Raw genomic sequence first — 15,228 nt, forward strand, 5'->3', positions numbered from 1 at the left:
GCTCCAGGCAGAGCTACAAAAATCCTGCCTGAAACTCAGGGCAGTCACCACCAGGCAGTGCCTGTAAAATGAGCCAGTAGCCTCTCTCAATTTCCTATGTTTTTCTTTCCCTTCTGTCACTCTCAGTGAGCAGGTTCCTTCTCAGTGACATGTGCCGAATTACTCCTTCGTCATATAGCACATGTGAAATAGCTGGGTCCCCAAATAAATCAGAAAAACAGTTTTTCGTACTGATTTGCATTCACTGCTCACTATTATTATTTTAACTTCACTGCACTTATAACCTGCTATGCCTTCCTGTTAACAGCCCACTTGGTTTCCACCAGGGCTGTCACTCCCTTGGATCTCTGCAGCTGGCTGAATTTCCCCAGCAGTTCCATAGGAAGTACTTTTTATACGAATCCTTTGTGTCACACGGAACGCACCGAAAGTTCCCGGCCAACCCGAAGATTGACTCTTTCTGCTTTCTGGCGTCCCACTCTTTCATCTCATTCTAAATTGTTTCCTATAGCTCATTCCAACCGCGCGCGCTCTCCCCCTTCCTGGAGGGCTTTTCCTTCCTTGGCGGATAATGACCACTTGATGGCCGCGTCGTAGCTGTAGCCCTGCGCTTGGGCTTCCGTCCCTCCTGTTTGCCTAGCGTGCGAGCAGAGCCATCAAGGTGCCACTCGAAAACTCTTTTCGCTGGCCCATTTTTAATTCTTTGTATGAAAGCAATCTGGCTACTTCGGCCGAGAAAAAGCCATGCCCCCGACAAGAATTACGGCGCCCAATTCTTGACGGAAGCCCCAGTTCCCCGGGATACAGTTCAGGCAGGCAGCCTCGTCGTCTCACTCTCTGACCCCGACATAACCGGAGGAAGCTCCCGATCTGGTCCGTGTGAGGGATGCACCGAACCATCGCTGATCTCCTGCGATCAGCATCCAATGGCACGGTCTTATCTCAGCGGGGAGTGTGTGCGGCAAGCGAGCGAGCCGGGAGCCAAGGAGGAAGGAAGGCGAGCCTCGGCGAGGAAGCATCACCGTCGACTTTCCCCGCCTCCCTGGGCTCCTCCGCGCTCGCACCTCTCCCCGTCGCAGTCACCAGAGAAAATAAGCCATTCCCTCGCGGGGGGCCTCTCCGGGCGCGGGGCAGTGCCTGAGGTCTAGGGAGGCAAGCATTGGTGTTTGCCCGGGGCGGCGGCGGCGGCGCGCGCGGGGGGGGGGGTCGCCAAGGCGCCCCGCTCCTCGCTCGTCCCCTCCTTCCCGCCCCCCTTCTCCCCATCGCCTCGGCACAGTCCGCAAGCGCCCCTCCGCCGTCTCAGGGATTAGAGCGGATTGCGGGTCTTCGGCGGCCCACGCAGCGAGGGCGTCGAGACGAGCGAGGCACGCGTGGCGCTGGCTGGCTCGCTGGCCGGCCGCCGCGCGCTCCGTGGGCGGCTTGCCCGCCTCCTCGGCGAGCCCCGCGGAGCTGTCCTGCGTGGCTGTGTCTCCGTGTCGCTGAGAGGGAGGGCAGGCAGGCAGGCGGCAGGCGGCAGGCAGGCAGGCGCAGGCGCAGCGCCCGCCCGTCTGCCCGCAGCCCGGGCTTTCTCGCTCAGTGCAGTTGCCGGGGAGTTGATGGCAGCGCCGGAGCGCGCCGGCAGCGCAGCGCCGCGGGGCCCCGCGCCCAAGATGTGCAGCCGGGACAGGGGCAGCGGCCGCAGCATCCGCTCCGCGGGGGCAAAGAGGGACGGGCTCGGGCGCAGTCGCCGTCCTTCGCCGGCCACTCAGCTCTCCTGACCTGCCTGCTGCCGTCCGTCCCCCCACTCGGCGCACCCCCAAAGAATGTCCGCCAAGTCTAAGGGGACCACCTCCTCCTCCGCCACCTCCTCGTCCGTGTCCTCTCCAGCCGAAGGGCCGCCGGCGCCGGCCGCTGGAGCCTCCAAAGCCAAGGTGAAGGAGCAGATCAAGATAATCGTGGACGACTTGGAATTAGTCCTGGGGGACCTGAAGGACGTGGCCAAGGAACTGAAGGAGGTGAGAGGGAGCACAGAACGGACCCTCGCCTGGGGAGGGGCGTGTGTCTGCGGGAGGGAAGGCAGCGGACGCGCGGAGGTGGGGAGAGCCCGCTGCGCCGCGCTCCCCGGGCAGGATGGCTGGCCCAACTTGGGCAACTGTCGAAAAGCGGCGGCGGCGGCAGCAGGAGGAACCGGAGCGGACTGGGCTGCGCCGGACTTGTTACACTTCCGAGTCTTGCTCGGCCTGGAGAAATCAACTAGTGTCTCCCTCACTCCCCCTTGGGGAGCCGGGCTGGAAAATCCCGGGCAGCCGCTGCCTCTGAACGGGCTCGCTCGCTTTCCAAACGCCTCTTGGTTCCAACCTTCCGGGGAGGATGTGAATGAGACGCGGCGGCGGCGGCGCAGGCTTTGGTTTGCTTTGGCATGACTAAGAGAAAAGAGGCTCTCCCCCCGCACCCGTACTTCCCCGGGCTCGGCTAGGGGTGTCTTGAGCGGGGAGGGGGGTGGCTTGCGTGCCTGGGCCAGCGCTCCCCGTTTCCACGCACTCCTGAGTTTGGTGTGTAAGGAGGTGGGTGGAGGGAAGAGGAGGAGCTGCGCGTCTCCATCCCTTCGTGTGAAGGGCTGTGTGGGCATTTCTCTCCCCTCCCCTTCCAAGTCTTGGGATCCAGATTTAGCGTTTAGTCACCGCATTCGCTAACTAAGGAGCCGCTTCCTTCTCTGACAGCAGCGACGTCTCTTAACGCCTTAGTGCCCCCCCCCCTTTCTTCTCCGGGTGGTTATTTCTGTTCTTTCGGCTGCGGATGTTATTTTTAGGAGGTTGGGGGGAGGTCGCAGCTTTGAGCCTGTCAAACTCATTAAAGTTCCTCTGTTGAGCAAAAGCGGATCTGCCGCGCAGAGAGGGGTGGGCGAGAAGAGGCGGGCAGCCTAGTTCGAGGTGGGCTCTGCTCCTTCGGAGGGGTGCTTTCTTCGCAACTCCCGCTCTCTGGATCCTGAGCCAACGAAACGAGCGTGCAGGCAAGGATCTGGGCACGAGTCATAGTTTCCCCTCAGCCTCAGGACTTGATCAACACCACAATCTAAACAAACGCACACCTGCTGTCAGTGAGTGTCAGTTGCCCAGACTTCATTATGTGGAATGGTTGAGGATAATCTTGATGGAGTTTGTCGAGCTTTCCTTTTATAATTTGACTTAGTAGAGTTGAACCTCTAGTTTTGCTATGTTGGTTACAGGTTGTTACAGTTCGCAGAGTGTTTTTCCTGCAGTGGAAGTGGAAAAAACTCTGCTGAAACAGTTCTTGTTTCTATTGACAGCTGTCAAGATCCAGTAGGGTGCTTTTTTTCTTTTTCACACCAATTTGTACATACACAAATGGCTGTTTGGGAACTCCATGAGAAACAGTGTAGCCATTAGCTCCAGCTCACACTGTTTGACTTGCAACCTTAATGCAAAGAAGAGAGCTATGTAGACCATAAAAAAATAAACAATTAAAACCCCAAATCCATATTAGAACAGTATCTTTAGTGGAGCATAAGGTATTACTCAACTTTAATGTTCAACATTCTGGAGCTGGTATGTAAATTGAATAGGTCTGAATGAGGAGAATCAATTGTTGATGCAACTTAGGAAGAAGTGAGTCCCATTCACTGCACAGCGCAATCCTATATCTGTCAGTGTAGAACTAGGTCCAGTTATGTTCAGTGAGGCTTACTCCCAAGTAAGTGGTTATAGGATTGTAACCTCAGTGGGACTCCCTTAGTAAGCTGGTAAAGGAGTTGGGATTAGGGAATGGAACACATGCAAATGTATCTAACATTTTAGAAATAGAATTGCAAGAAACCTTTTCAAGATAGAATCACAGAATAAATATTATACACAATATGTATTTGTCCCATGTATCTCACAAACCAATATAGGATAACCTTAGCCAGTGGCAAGTGTCAACTCCTATAGCATTATTTGCAGACAGCATGCCATTACTGTGATGTTCTGAAATAGCAAAACATTCGAATAATGCAACTTGTATGTCCTTTTCAGAGCTTCCTCAGATCTGTATTAGTGTGCATGCTTGTGTTATGTGTGTGGCACAATTGCTGAACAGATGGCTGGATTATGCACTGAATTCAGGTCCATAGCATGTGTGCATTCTTTGTAATCCCTTACATTACATTATACTGTTCTCATGCTCCATTTCCTAATTTCATAGAGGTTTAGCAGGGTTTTCTTTTGTTTTCCTAAGAGGCTTTGCAAGCAGTTTTTCATTTCCTGAAGAAAGTTCTATAAAAGGTTCAGAATAACTATCTTATATCTCAATATCTTTTCTTGCCAATACATGTTGCCGGTTTTTTCCTCTTGCAGGTTGATTTGTTATCTCGGGACACATTTACCTCTCTTTTAGTGTTTATGGGTGTTTGATAGTTTCATGTGATCACTTAGAATAACAGCATATTTCCTTAAATTTCAAATGGGCAATCACTTCTACTGACCAAGAGAAAAAGTAATCCCTTGACTTCTATTCAAAGAAATATGATTCATGTTCTGTATAGTTTCTGATAGGTTTCCAAGCTGGATTTCATTACATAGGAGTCACATGGTTTTTATTTAGGTGATTTGGTTTTTGGTAAGTAGACCTGTTGCCGTGGGATGTATCACTGGGGTGGGGGGGGGGGAGAACAAATATGACTTTCGTTGTGTCAGCCTGAAGGTATGATGGTTTTTATGGAAGAAGCAAACCCATAGTATAAAAGTCTCTCTAGAAAAGATACATCTTCTAATTACAACGGCAGGCACCTAAAATAGACACTTTTACAGTACTGGTTACTGTGAAAAGATAGAAAGCACTGTTCATTAGTCTTTATATTGGTGAGTAAGCCTTCATGCATGGCCTGGTTCATGAAATGACCCTTGTTGCATATGTTTGTTCACTGTCTTGTTAGTCAAGCCAGTGACAGATTTGTGGACTTTACCAGATTGTGTATTGATATGTCACACGTTATTTATATTCTTTTTTCCTGCAAGAGATTTAAGTGGTGCACATAGGGTGCCCAGATGGTCTCTCATCCAGGTAACACACACAGACTGCTTAATTTCCATAAGCATGCTGTGCCTTCAGTCCATGTCACCAAAGCTGGCTTGGGAAAGAAACACTGCCTCCAGTCTTTCTGAAAACGCTTTGCTCTTGTGTTCGTTTTTAATCATTATTTACTTAAAATAGATGATATTTGAAGGCACTGGGTTGCTTTCTCAAAAAGAGAGAGTGCTTCCCTTTTTTGACTGAGAAAGCACTGCAAATGTAAGAACTGTTTATGTGCTCTGTATAAATATTAGATACATGCAGGGCTCAAAGCTCCCAGAAAGGTTTGGAAAAGACATATACTCCCACGGGCCTTTTATGTCCTTCCACCAAAATTGGAAGTGTTGGACAATGTTTGATCATGGAATATTTACATTTAGAGTTATGACTAGAGTGTTTAAGAGAAGGTGTTCATAGATTGCTACTTGGTCTGTACTGCCACAGATTGATTTCTGGGATGCAAAATTTCTGCAAATGTTAAATCTAGGAACATTTTTTTAAAAAATCATCTGAATTCTTGACCAGCAATGTTAATTTGGGGAATATTTCCCCTTTCTTTACTTTCCTGTTGATTTTTTTCCCACTGCTCCTCCACTGTGCCTACCTCCACAATCAAATGCAGAAATCCCCACAATAGATTTGGTGTGACGATCAGTGTATATTTCAGTGGGTCCAGTCTAAGCAGGATTAAGTGTGGAGCCAACATACCAGGCTTGGCCCTATCTACTGCTGTTTTATATCACTGGCTTTTGTTGCTGTCCCCCATCATGATGAAAATCTAAGTTGTGACTCTCATTCAGTATCCAACATGCTGTTGATGCTAAAAAATGTGCAGTAGCAATATGAGAAGAGTATGATTTATTTGAATGAGCAAACAGGTCTTCTTTAAATTGACTTTTCCTTGGTTTAAAGGGTGGACAGCATACAGCCACTATTCTTCAAAGTGTCAAAGGCCATAGCAAAATGTCTGCTAACTATTGGATGAACTTCTTTTGTATCAAATGCTTTTTCTTCAGAAAGGAAAAAGCTATCTGGAATAGAACATTCATAACAGGCAATCATCAATAAATGTTTACTTGGGCAAAAGCCCTTCTGTTGACCTTAGAGATGGAAGGGACTGTGTGCACAAATTAGGGTAACCTGGAGCTGTGAGCTGTGAACAGTAATAGGACATAGAGAATCGAAAGGGTAGGGGTTCCCATTTTGGTGGCTGAAGGAAGAAGATGCTGGAGGCCTTCAAAATGGTAGGAAGAACATTCTTGAGGAAAGTAGGAGTCAGTAAGATGGAAACTTGGCCCAGAGATCCAAGCATCATTGAAATTCCAATAAAGATGTGGGTGGATTTGTTCAGAAATTGATTTGAAATCAGCAGCCAAGTTCAGGGAACTAAGGCAAATTTGTAAGCTTGGTTGCTAGCATGAGCTGGGCGTGAGTTAAGCAATGGTACCAGGCTTAACACTGGTCCTGTTGCAACATCAGATGCTCTGCTTTTTAACAGGGAGAACAAAATTGCCATGAGAAGAGTCTGAAGCAGCTCAAGCCTGCCTTGTTCCCCTCTCTCTTCAGGGATGGAACTTCTGCATGGTCTAGAATGGTGGCACCATTTCTACCATTTAAACACTGATATATGTTCAGAGCATAGTGTTTTTGTTTTACAGATTTTATGGAGGCTAACACCTAACCATATTTACTGTGAAGTATGTTTCACTGAGGTACTTTCAGGTCTTCTGGGTTCTAGCCTAATGGCATTTCATTTAAGGAAGACGGTCAGCTGCAACCTCAGAGGAGAATTTTTAGCTCCCTTCTTCCACTTTTTTCTTTTACTTTTTAACAAATTAGGTCATGACATATGCCTCCTGTTGCTTTCAGGCTGAGATACAATACAATTGCACATATGTTAAAATGTTCATTCAAAATTAGTTCCTTTCTTACACGTTCCTTACTAAAGAATGTATTAGTTATTCTTGTAAAGTGGAAACATACGTATAGCTCTGCTGAATGATTCTGGAAACAATGAAATACTACCTACCTTTGAATGTGTTCAGGAAGTCTGGTTTCATTGTTGGAATTCTCAGTTGCTTTGTCACATGGCGAAGAAGTAATTTGACATTCTTTAAATCCCCTAATTTTATTATGATGGTAATTCTCATACAGAACCGAAAGCAATTTGCGCAAAATCATGATTGGCACAAATAATCAAACCTGATTCACAAAGCTTGCAGAACTATTATTGGTGCGTGAATTTAATGTGAATTCTTGAACTTATATGATGTGAGCTTATTTCTACCAGAAGTAGCAAATCTGTCTGGAATGTGTTTTTAGCCTGAGAGTGAGGCCTCACCTTGTTGAATATCTCCCCTAATGATATTAAGTAAATTGCCTGCACATAGAAAATTAAAATCTAGGGGAAAGCTAGGCATTGTGATTCTACATGCTGAATTTAACATTTTGTTTATTTCATTTCAGTACTGCCTGTTAGCTGAAGGCTTGTAGGTGGTTTACAGCAATTCATAAAAGTATGAGCCATAATATAAACAGTGTACAAATGTAAATATTCAGATTTTAAAACAGAATCAGTACTTTTGAGTATCTAAAAACAATTTATCAATACAGCTAAACAGCATAAAATGGCCCATTTTTCATGAGAAGCCACTGAATACCTCAGAGAAAAGGACAGTCTTAATCTGGCACCCAAAGGTCAACAAAATTAGTACCAGGCTGGCTGTAGTGGTGCATTTGTTCCAAAATTGAGGTGTGGGGGTAAGAAGACCTTCTCCTTTGTTGCTTTCCTCAGAGGTAGCACTCGGTGAAAGGCCTGCCATGTTGAGCATAGTATTTGGATGGATTCAAGTCAGCAGATAAGCTTTGTCAGGTACTGCAGTTCCAAACCATGAAAGGCTTTTTAGGTTAGAACCACCATCTTGAATTGAACTCTGAAACATATAGACAGCCAATGGAAGTGGGCCAGAATTGGTCTTAAATGCTGGTTCTAGTTATAAATCTGGTTGTTGCCTTCTGGAAATTGTAATCTCTATGGAGTAAGAGCCTGTTATTACTCTGTAAATGCCCTGCACATCAAACACGCTAAGCACATTACGATATTAAACCTGAACTGTGTATGTTTCCAACCATGAGCTAAAGAGATGGCAAAAGGAAAAAAAAAAAGAAAAAAGAAATCTATTTTTGTTGTTGGATTATACAGTTGTGGCTGTTGGGAATTTGGGATTTCTTGAAAGTTTTGATTGACTTATAAAGTCACTTTTATATGTAATTCATGTAGTTTGCAGCTGTTACTTTGCAGCTCCAAAAATGTAATCCTACTGGTGTTGATGACCAAAACCAGTGTTTCCACATGGTGGGGTACATGAACAAGTCCTGTGCTCATGGATCCCCCTCTGTCATGCATAACAATCCTTAAAAAGATTTGTGCCAGTATAAAGACAAAGGCGGTTTATGCACGCCTCGTCTGCAGGAAGTCTGGAGGAATTACATATGAGATGTTGTATACTTTTAGTTCAAAGGACTTCTAACTTGAAACGCTCAACCATCAAAAGGTTCTGTTGGCTGAGTTTCCAGTGATGTCAGTGTTTTGTTCTGTTGGACTATCTGAATTCTTGCATACTGTCTGAATGGTTGAAACCAGTGGTTTTTCAAATGTTACCGCAAAAGATCCTTCTTAAATCAGTTCTTTGCACTGAGAAGGCTTTGAGGATTCTCTAAATCTAAGTCATAGAACAGCAGCCCCACACAATTACATTCAGGACAATGGAGACCAAACCTGACCTTAGTGCTGACAGAACATTTTGTTTGAGAACTTGCCCTGTTGCCATCCTCATATGCAAATGCATTAATTTTGGCAAACCTTGCATACTGTCAAACTTGCAATTACTGGGGCAAAATGCATTTGTTAGAAAAGCGTTTGTGATGAAAAACAATACATAAGCATTCTCATGCCACATTCAAGAGAAAAAAATGTGCATTTGAATGTGCACTTTTTAAAAGTGTGTCCCTAAAAGTGTGCTATTCCTATTCAAGCAACAAAAGGTTCTGTTTCAGAATGGGAATAAGGCAGAGTGAATTTCAGGATTGCATTCAGCAATTCTCAATGAGGTCCAGCTTTGCTGATTCTCCTATCTCTAGTGGGAAGAGATGGTTCTCTCCTACCACTTTACCGCTCCGTCTTCCCTCCTCCTAGTCTTTGCACTTTCTCTTCTGCTTCATCTTGCTATTTCTTACCCTCAGCTCTTTACCTCATTGCTTCTCTCCACCCCAGATTCTAACCTTGCTGTTTGCCCATCCCTTCTTGTCTCTAGCTTTTCTATTTCTCTTTTCACCATTTACCTCACTGTTGATGTCTACTCCCTTCTCTAGCCTCACGATTTCTCTCCCTACACCCTTCTGCATCTCATTTTGGACTAGACATTCCCACTGGGCAGTCATTACGTGACTAGTCACATTTTCCACAGGCATCATTTTTTGGCCATACCTGCAACAGTTTCTCAAATTCCCAAAGGCACCCTGTGATTTTAAAAGGTTGGGGATCCTGGTATATGATTAAAATGCATACTCTGCTTGCTTACTTTCATGTTTCTTGGGTTATGGTGGTTTTGATGAATCATCTGCAAATGAACATTTTTGTTATTTGTCCAAACTCAATATGGATTACGTTTTAAATACTTCAGAAATGTAAGTTAGTGATCAGGAAGGAGTGAATCAATCAATGGACTAATGAATTAAACAAAATAAAGTGAGAAGTATTATCATAGTTCAAACTATCTAGCAATTCTAACATTGTCATTTTCCAGGCTTTCTTCCACCCAGAATTTGCTGATAATGTCATGTTTGTTTTAGTTTTTCAGATGATTGCACTAGAGAATTTTCTTGAATTATATCACATGGCAAATACTTTTGTGGATATAAAACCTCATCAGCCAGAACAAATTTGTGGAAGTTATTTGTGAAAAATTTCCATAACTTTTAATAAGCAAATTACTGTGCTTTAGCATTTTATCAAAAAGGAGCAGACATAGTTGCTGTTGCCAATAATATGCAGAAATCAATCCAAAATGGAGAATATCTATATTGTATGGTATGCAAGGAAAATAATAGGCAGCATGAATAATTATTTTGGCGTCATGCAAGTGTTGCTCACACTAGCAATTTGTTCAGTTGAGTGCCTGCCATTAAATTTGTGGTTTCTGTGCATCAATGAATTTTCCATTTCTGCCTCCAAATTCTTACGTTTTGATTGATTTAATGAATAGTTTTCTTTTGACTATTCTATTTCAATACTGATTTAAGCAGGGAATTTATCCATCAGATGAAGTCCAGAAAGAGAAAATATATTCAGGCTCTTGAATAAAGTGCAGAACATGTTCAGGTATGGGAGCATTTGTTGTCACATGTGTACGCACATGGACTAAACAAAGGAAGATTATGTAGACCATAATGTTGGGTCTATTAAAGAAATGAAAATAATTGGCAGAACACAGTGAAATAGGTTTTCAGGGTATACTGCTTCTCTGGCATGTGAGATCAATTAGAAGAAGTGGGGTTTATTCTTTCTCACCACTGATATCTTACCAGGGGTCACCAGTTGGTGATCCACTTCTGAGGACAGTAGGCTTGGAGAAAAGGAAGCTAAAGATGTTTTGGGATGAAATGTGATCACACTGTCCCCCTGTAGTAATTGTTGGGGCTGAACAGAAAGCACCATTACTGGTATTTGGTAGGAATAGATGTCTGACTTCTAGAAATGTCACTGGGTCTTATATTTCCTGGTTCAAAAATAGGCACCTCAGAGGCAGGGAGCATTACTGCTGCTAAAGATTAAGGATTTAAATCTAAGCTACAGAAGAATTCCATGCCTTTTCCAAATGCCATTCCTTCTTTCCCTCCTATTTCCCTGGCCGCCACCATCCTCTTTGAAGCAAGTGCAAGGAGACATCACAATGCCTTCTTTCTCTCTTGCTTCTGGAATATAGCTGCTGCTATGTGGTACCTCAAGCAAAAATATACCTTGGAAATAAAAGTTTTCTTGATTGCTAATATCTGTAATAGCCCCATGGAAAATTATGCTTCCCAAGTCTATTTTATATCTGTTGTAGCATGTAGCAGATGGTGAGAACAGGGGTGTGACATGCTGTTTCCACCACTAGAGGCAGCAGCCATATAGACAGGCAGAAGGGAGCAGAAAGGCAGGGAGAGGACTAGAGTGTTTATGGCTGTGGGATACACTTTGGGGGCATGGCAGTCTAGACAGATTAAGAATTAGTTGAGCTAGTTTTAGAATTGTGTGGGAAGAATAACTTGGCACGTTTTGAACCAATCTGATCTGAATCTAGGGTACATGGGGAAGCCCACACAATGTGAAATATGAAGAACAAGTTGAATGAAGCTTTCTAAACAAGTTTCCCACATACTTATAGGTATGATTGACTGGAAACTATCTATGTATATTGAACCATATATGCTACCTCACTAGCAATGTTTTTTAAAACTTACTTGATATATTCATAGTTTGGGCCCATCATTGTCTCTGCTTTACCTTTGCAGCTGTGCATTTGTTTATGATATCTCATTTGAATCTGTTGTTTGCTGTGGGAGAAAGAAAGAAAGAATCAGAAATAAGAAATATTCGTTTCTTACAGCTTTGATTTCTGTAGCCTTTCCAAAGTTCTTTCAGTGTTCACATTTGTTTACCTACCAAGTACAACACCCTTTAGTAACAGAGTATGAATCTGTGCGATATGTAAAAGTAAAGTTTGGCAAGCCGGAAACAGCCTGAAGACTGTATGCCGCTTACCTGTACAGAAAGCCATGCCACTCATCTTGGAAGTACTAGGTACCAGTCTTACAGCAGGTGATCCTGACTTTGCAACAGGCATTCCAAATTTTGTAAAACAAAGACTAAGGACAGGATGTTATGGTATCCAGTTCATGCTTAATCCAGATGAGAATAGATTGGGTCAGACATTTGCTGGTCATCAAATGGATATTCAGCAGTTTCTAGATGGGCTTGTACTTTTGCATGAACATCAGGATTGCAGATTGAGAATATTTCTGGATCCACAGAAGCACCTGTGGTCAGAATAGTTTGTTTTGTTTTGCACATTGCACATTGTAAGTGAATGGTATCCCTTCTTGTAGAAATCAAATTTAGACTTTAGTCTTTTCACCATGAATATCATAAGTTTTATATGGGATTGCCCTGGTACACAGAGCAAAACTCTGATTTGATCTGAAAATGACTATGATGGCTATGAATGAACCTCTTTCTTTGAATTATGTACCACTCAGCAGCTTCACTATTTCCTATCAGTTTACTTCTACACCTGACTTTTACCTCTAAAGCCCTAAAATGGCTTGGGACCATTCCATTTGGGTAATTTTTCCCAATAGAAGGATGTAACCAGTGGGTTCCTGCAATTTTGTCAGTTAGGACCAATGGTTTTCAACTTATTCATAAATGATCTTGAATTAGGAGTAAACAGTGCGGTGTCCAATTTTGCTGGCAATAGCAAACTATTAAGGGAGTTTAAAGCCAATGGGGATTGTAAAGAACTCCAAACAATTTTCCATGCTGGGAGAATGGGCTTCAAAGTAGCAAATGCAGTTTATAGGAAGCAAGTGTAAAATAAGAACATAAGAAAAACAATGCTGGGCCAGACCAAAGGTCCTTCTGGTCCAGTGCTCTGGACACAGGGTGGCAAATCAGCTGCCCACAGGATCCCCCAAGTGGGGTGGCTGCAAGACCTTCTCCTGCCCAGCTCCTCAGCAACTGGTGCATGCAGGCAGGCCACCTCTGGTAAACAAGGCCAGTAGCCACTGATAGCCTCACGAATCTCTCAATTCCCTTTTTAAAGCCATCCAGATCAGTGGCCATCACCATTCCCCATGATGTGTAGAATACCACAGTGCAAGTAGATTCTCTGTGAAGAAATGTTTCCTTTTACCTGTCCCAAAATAACACATGTTTGAAATCCCAACTTCAGTGTAGGGGGATGGGATCTGAGCTAGCAGGGACAGATCCAGAAATGGATCTTGAAGTTGTGGTGGATAGCTGAGTGAAAAGTTTGGCTCAGTGCACGGCTGTGGTGAAAAAAGGCAAACTCCATGGTGGGCATGATTAGGAAAGGAATTGAAAACACATCTGCCAAGATCATACTCCTTTTTCACAAATCTTTGATGCAATGGTACTCAGTATATTGCATATAGTTCTGGTCACTGCCCCAGTAAAAGGGCATTATTTATTTATTTATTTATTTAAAACCATCTCTATGCCTTGCCTTAGCCTAATGGCTCTTGAGATGGTTCACAATTTAAAAATAACAGCAGCATAATAACAATAGCACATTATCATGATAACCCAAATTGCCCCCCATGTGGAGGGCTTTGAAAGGGGATTGGATAAATACATGGAGGATATCACTGACTACTAGCCTTGTGGGCTATGTGTTACTCATGTCAATAGTGCTGTTATGCCTACACACACCAGTTATCAGGAGCTTGGGCAGGTGGTTTGCTCCGTTTTTGTACCTTCCTGCTGATGTGCAGCCGTGGACACCTGGTTTGCCACCATGTGAAGGCAGTGTTGAACTGGATGGACCACTGGTCTGACCCAGCATGGCTTTTGCTAGGCACCAGACGCATACCTGAAGAGCAACTGAATATGTAGGAGAAGGCCTGAACAACTGCCGTGGAGCCTGATATTTGGAATTGCCTCATTAGAGAGATATGCCTGGCTAATCACTGCTGCTTTTAGATTTGTTTTATTTAGACAGAAAGTTCCAGATCATTGGCTTTATTGTGAATTTTACTGCTGTTTTAAAAATTGCTCCTTAACATGTTATTTTCATTTAGTTACCAGCTACAATTTATATTATGTTGTTTTAGTCACATTGCCAGCCACCTTGGGATCTTAGGTGCAAAGATGCTCTGGAAATGAATAAATAATCAATTCAGAAGGCATGTGGTCTCACAGCTTCTGCTCTGCAGATTCATTATGCAGTTGTTTTATGCCTTTTAAGGTGTAACACTAGATCTTTGTCACCAGTGCATCAATTCAACTACACTGATTTTTCAAGATGCACAAACACCAAGTATATTTGACATGTTTTTCACAGACCATGTTTTGCAAGTGGACCCGATGCTGATTTGGTTATACTTCCACGAAGCGTGTCCTTGCCATTAGCCACGCTGTTTGATGCCCAGTAGTGAATTCTACATGCTTGTAAGAATGTTGCTAATGACTGTGTTTGTGTGCAGTCAAAGCAAGCTCATTTTCTATGCTCTTAAGTCCACCAGATACATGTGTAGTTTCATGTTGAGTTCTGAATCTTTGTGACCTTAGTCTGATCTCTGTGCTCTCTGAAGCACCTCTCATTCTTAAGATTGGCAGTATTAAAATTACCCATCTGCTCTGAATCCCTCTCTTCCTCTTCTTCTGCTAAGAATATTTTTGACAGATGCCCTCGTGCTATAGCACCTGAGAAGCAAATACTTCCTGCATTTAGCTGAATCTGACATCTGTTATATCATTTCCTTGACCTCCAGGTCGAATTTCACTATATATGGACGCATGTTAAAAGTGAAATAAAAAATTCCTCCAGATGTGCAGCAAGATTAACATAGCAGTGAGATCATGGGCTGCCTTTGACCTTTTCATGCATCTTTTATGGTGATTGTGAACACATTTGTTGCTAAAGTGAAGCTGAGTGAAATCATTTTGCTTGTACCATGCACCAATCTGCAAGGGCTTTTAATTCTAGCATAATGCATAATGCTCTGTGGGGAAAAAAGGACCAGCATATATGTTCGGAGCAGTTCATGAGCATCATGTAACCTGACAGAATGGTGCATCCTGTCACATTCGTGTTAGCTATTTTGTTTTCTAAACATTTGTGTCAGCTGCAGTCAATCCTTTTGTGCAACTCCAGTGTACCTCAAAGTATAGTATATTGCACAACTGTGAGCTAATTAGAGCATATATAAATTCTGATTTTCAAACAAAGTAATCCTGCTGTAGCAAGCTATCCTTCTGAGCTGAAATGTGTTGCATTTGTGCCGTCTGGCAACTGCCAGCCATGAAAGACCACAAATAGCAAGCATAGGTTTGAGTGTATCTATAGGTTGGAGCTTATGGGAGTTCTGTTTAAGAGGGAAACCCTGGGAGAGAGAGAG

At 43.7% G+C, this 15,228-nt stretch overlaps 1 protein-coding gene across 1 annotated transcript in view; it reads left to right on the forward strand.

Annotated features, from left to right (window-relative positions):
* The first annotated feature begins 1,633 nt into the window (after positions 1–1,633).
* Positions 1,634–15,228, forward strand: part of PRR16 (proline rich 16) — a 113,848-nt gene continuing 100,253 nt past the window's right edge. Inside the window, exon 1 of the mRNA XM_044446372.1 lies at positions 1,634–1,994. Within this exon, the coding sequence (XP_044302307.1) occupies positions 1,803–1,994 (192 nt within the window). The 5' untranslated portion in view covers positions 1,634–1,802. The remainder of the gene's footprint in view (positions 1,995–15,228) is intronic.

Source organism: Varanus komodoensis, unplaced genomic scaffold, assembly GCF_004798865.1.
Source record: "Varanus komodoensis strain SLA01 unplaced genomic scaffold, ASM479886v1 scaffold5, whole genome shotgun sequence".
Classification (NCBI taxonomy): Eukaryota; Metazoa; Chordata; class Lepidosauria; order Squamata; family Varanidae; genus Varanus; species Varanus komodoensis.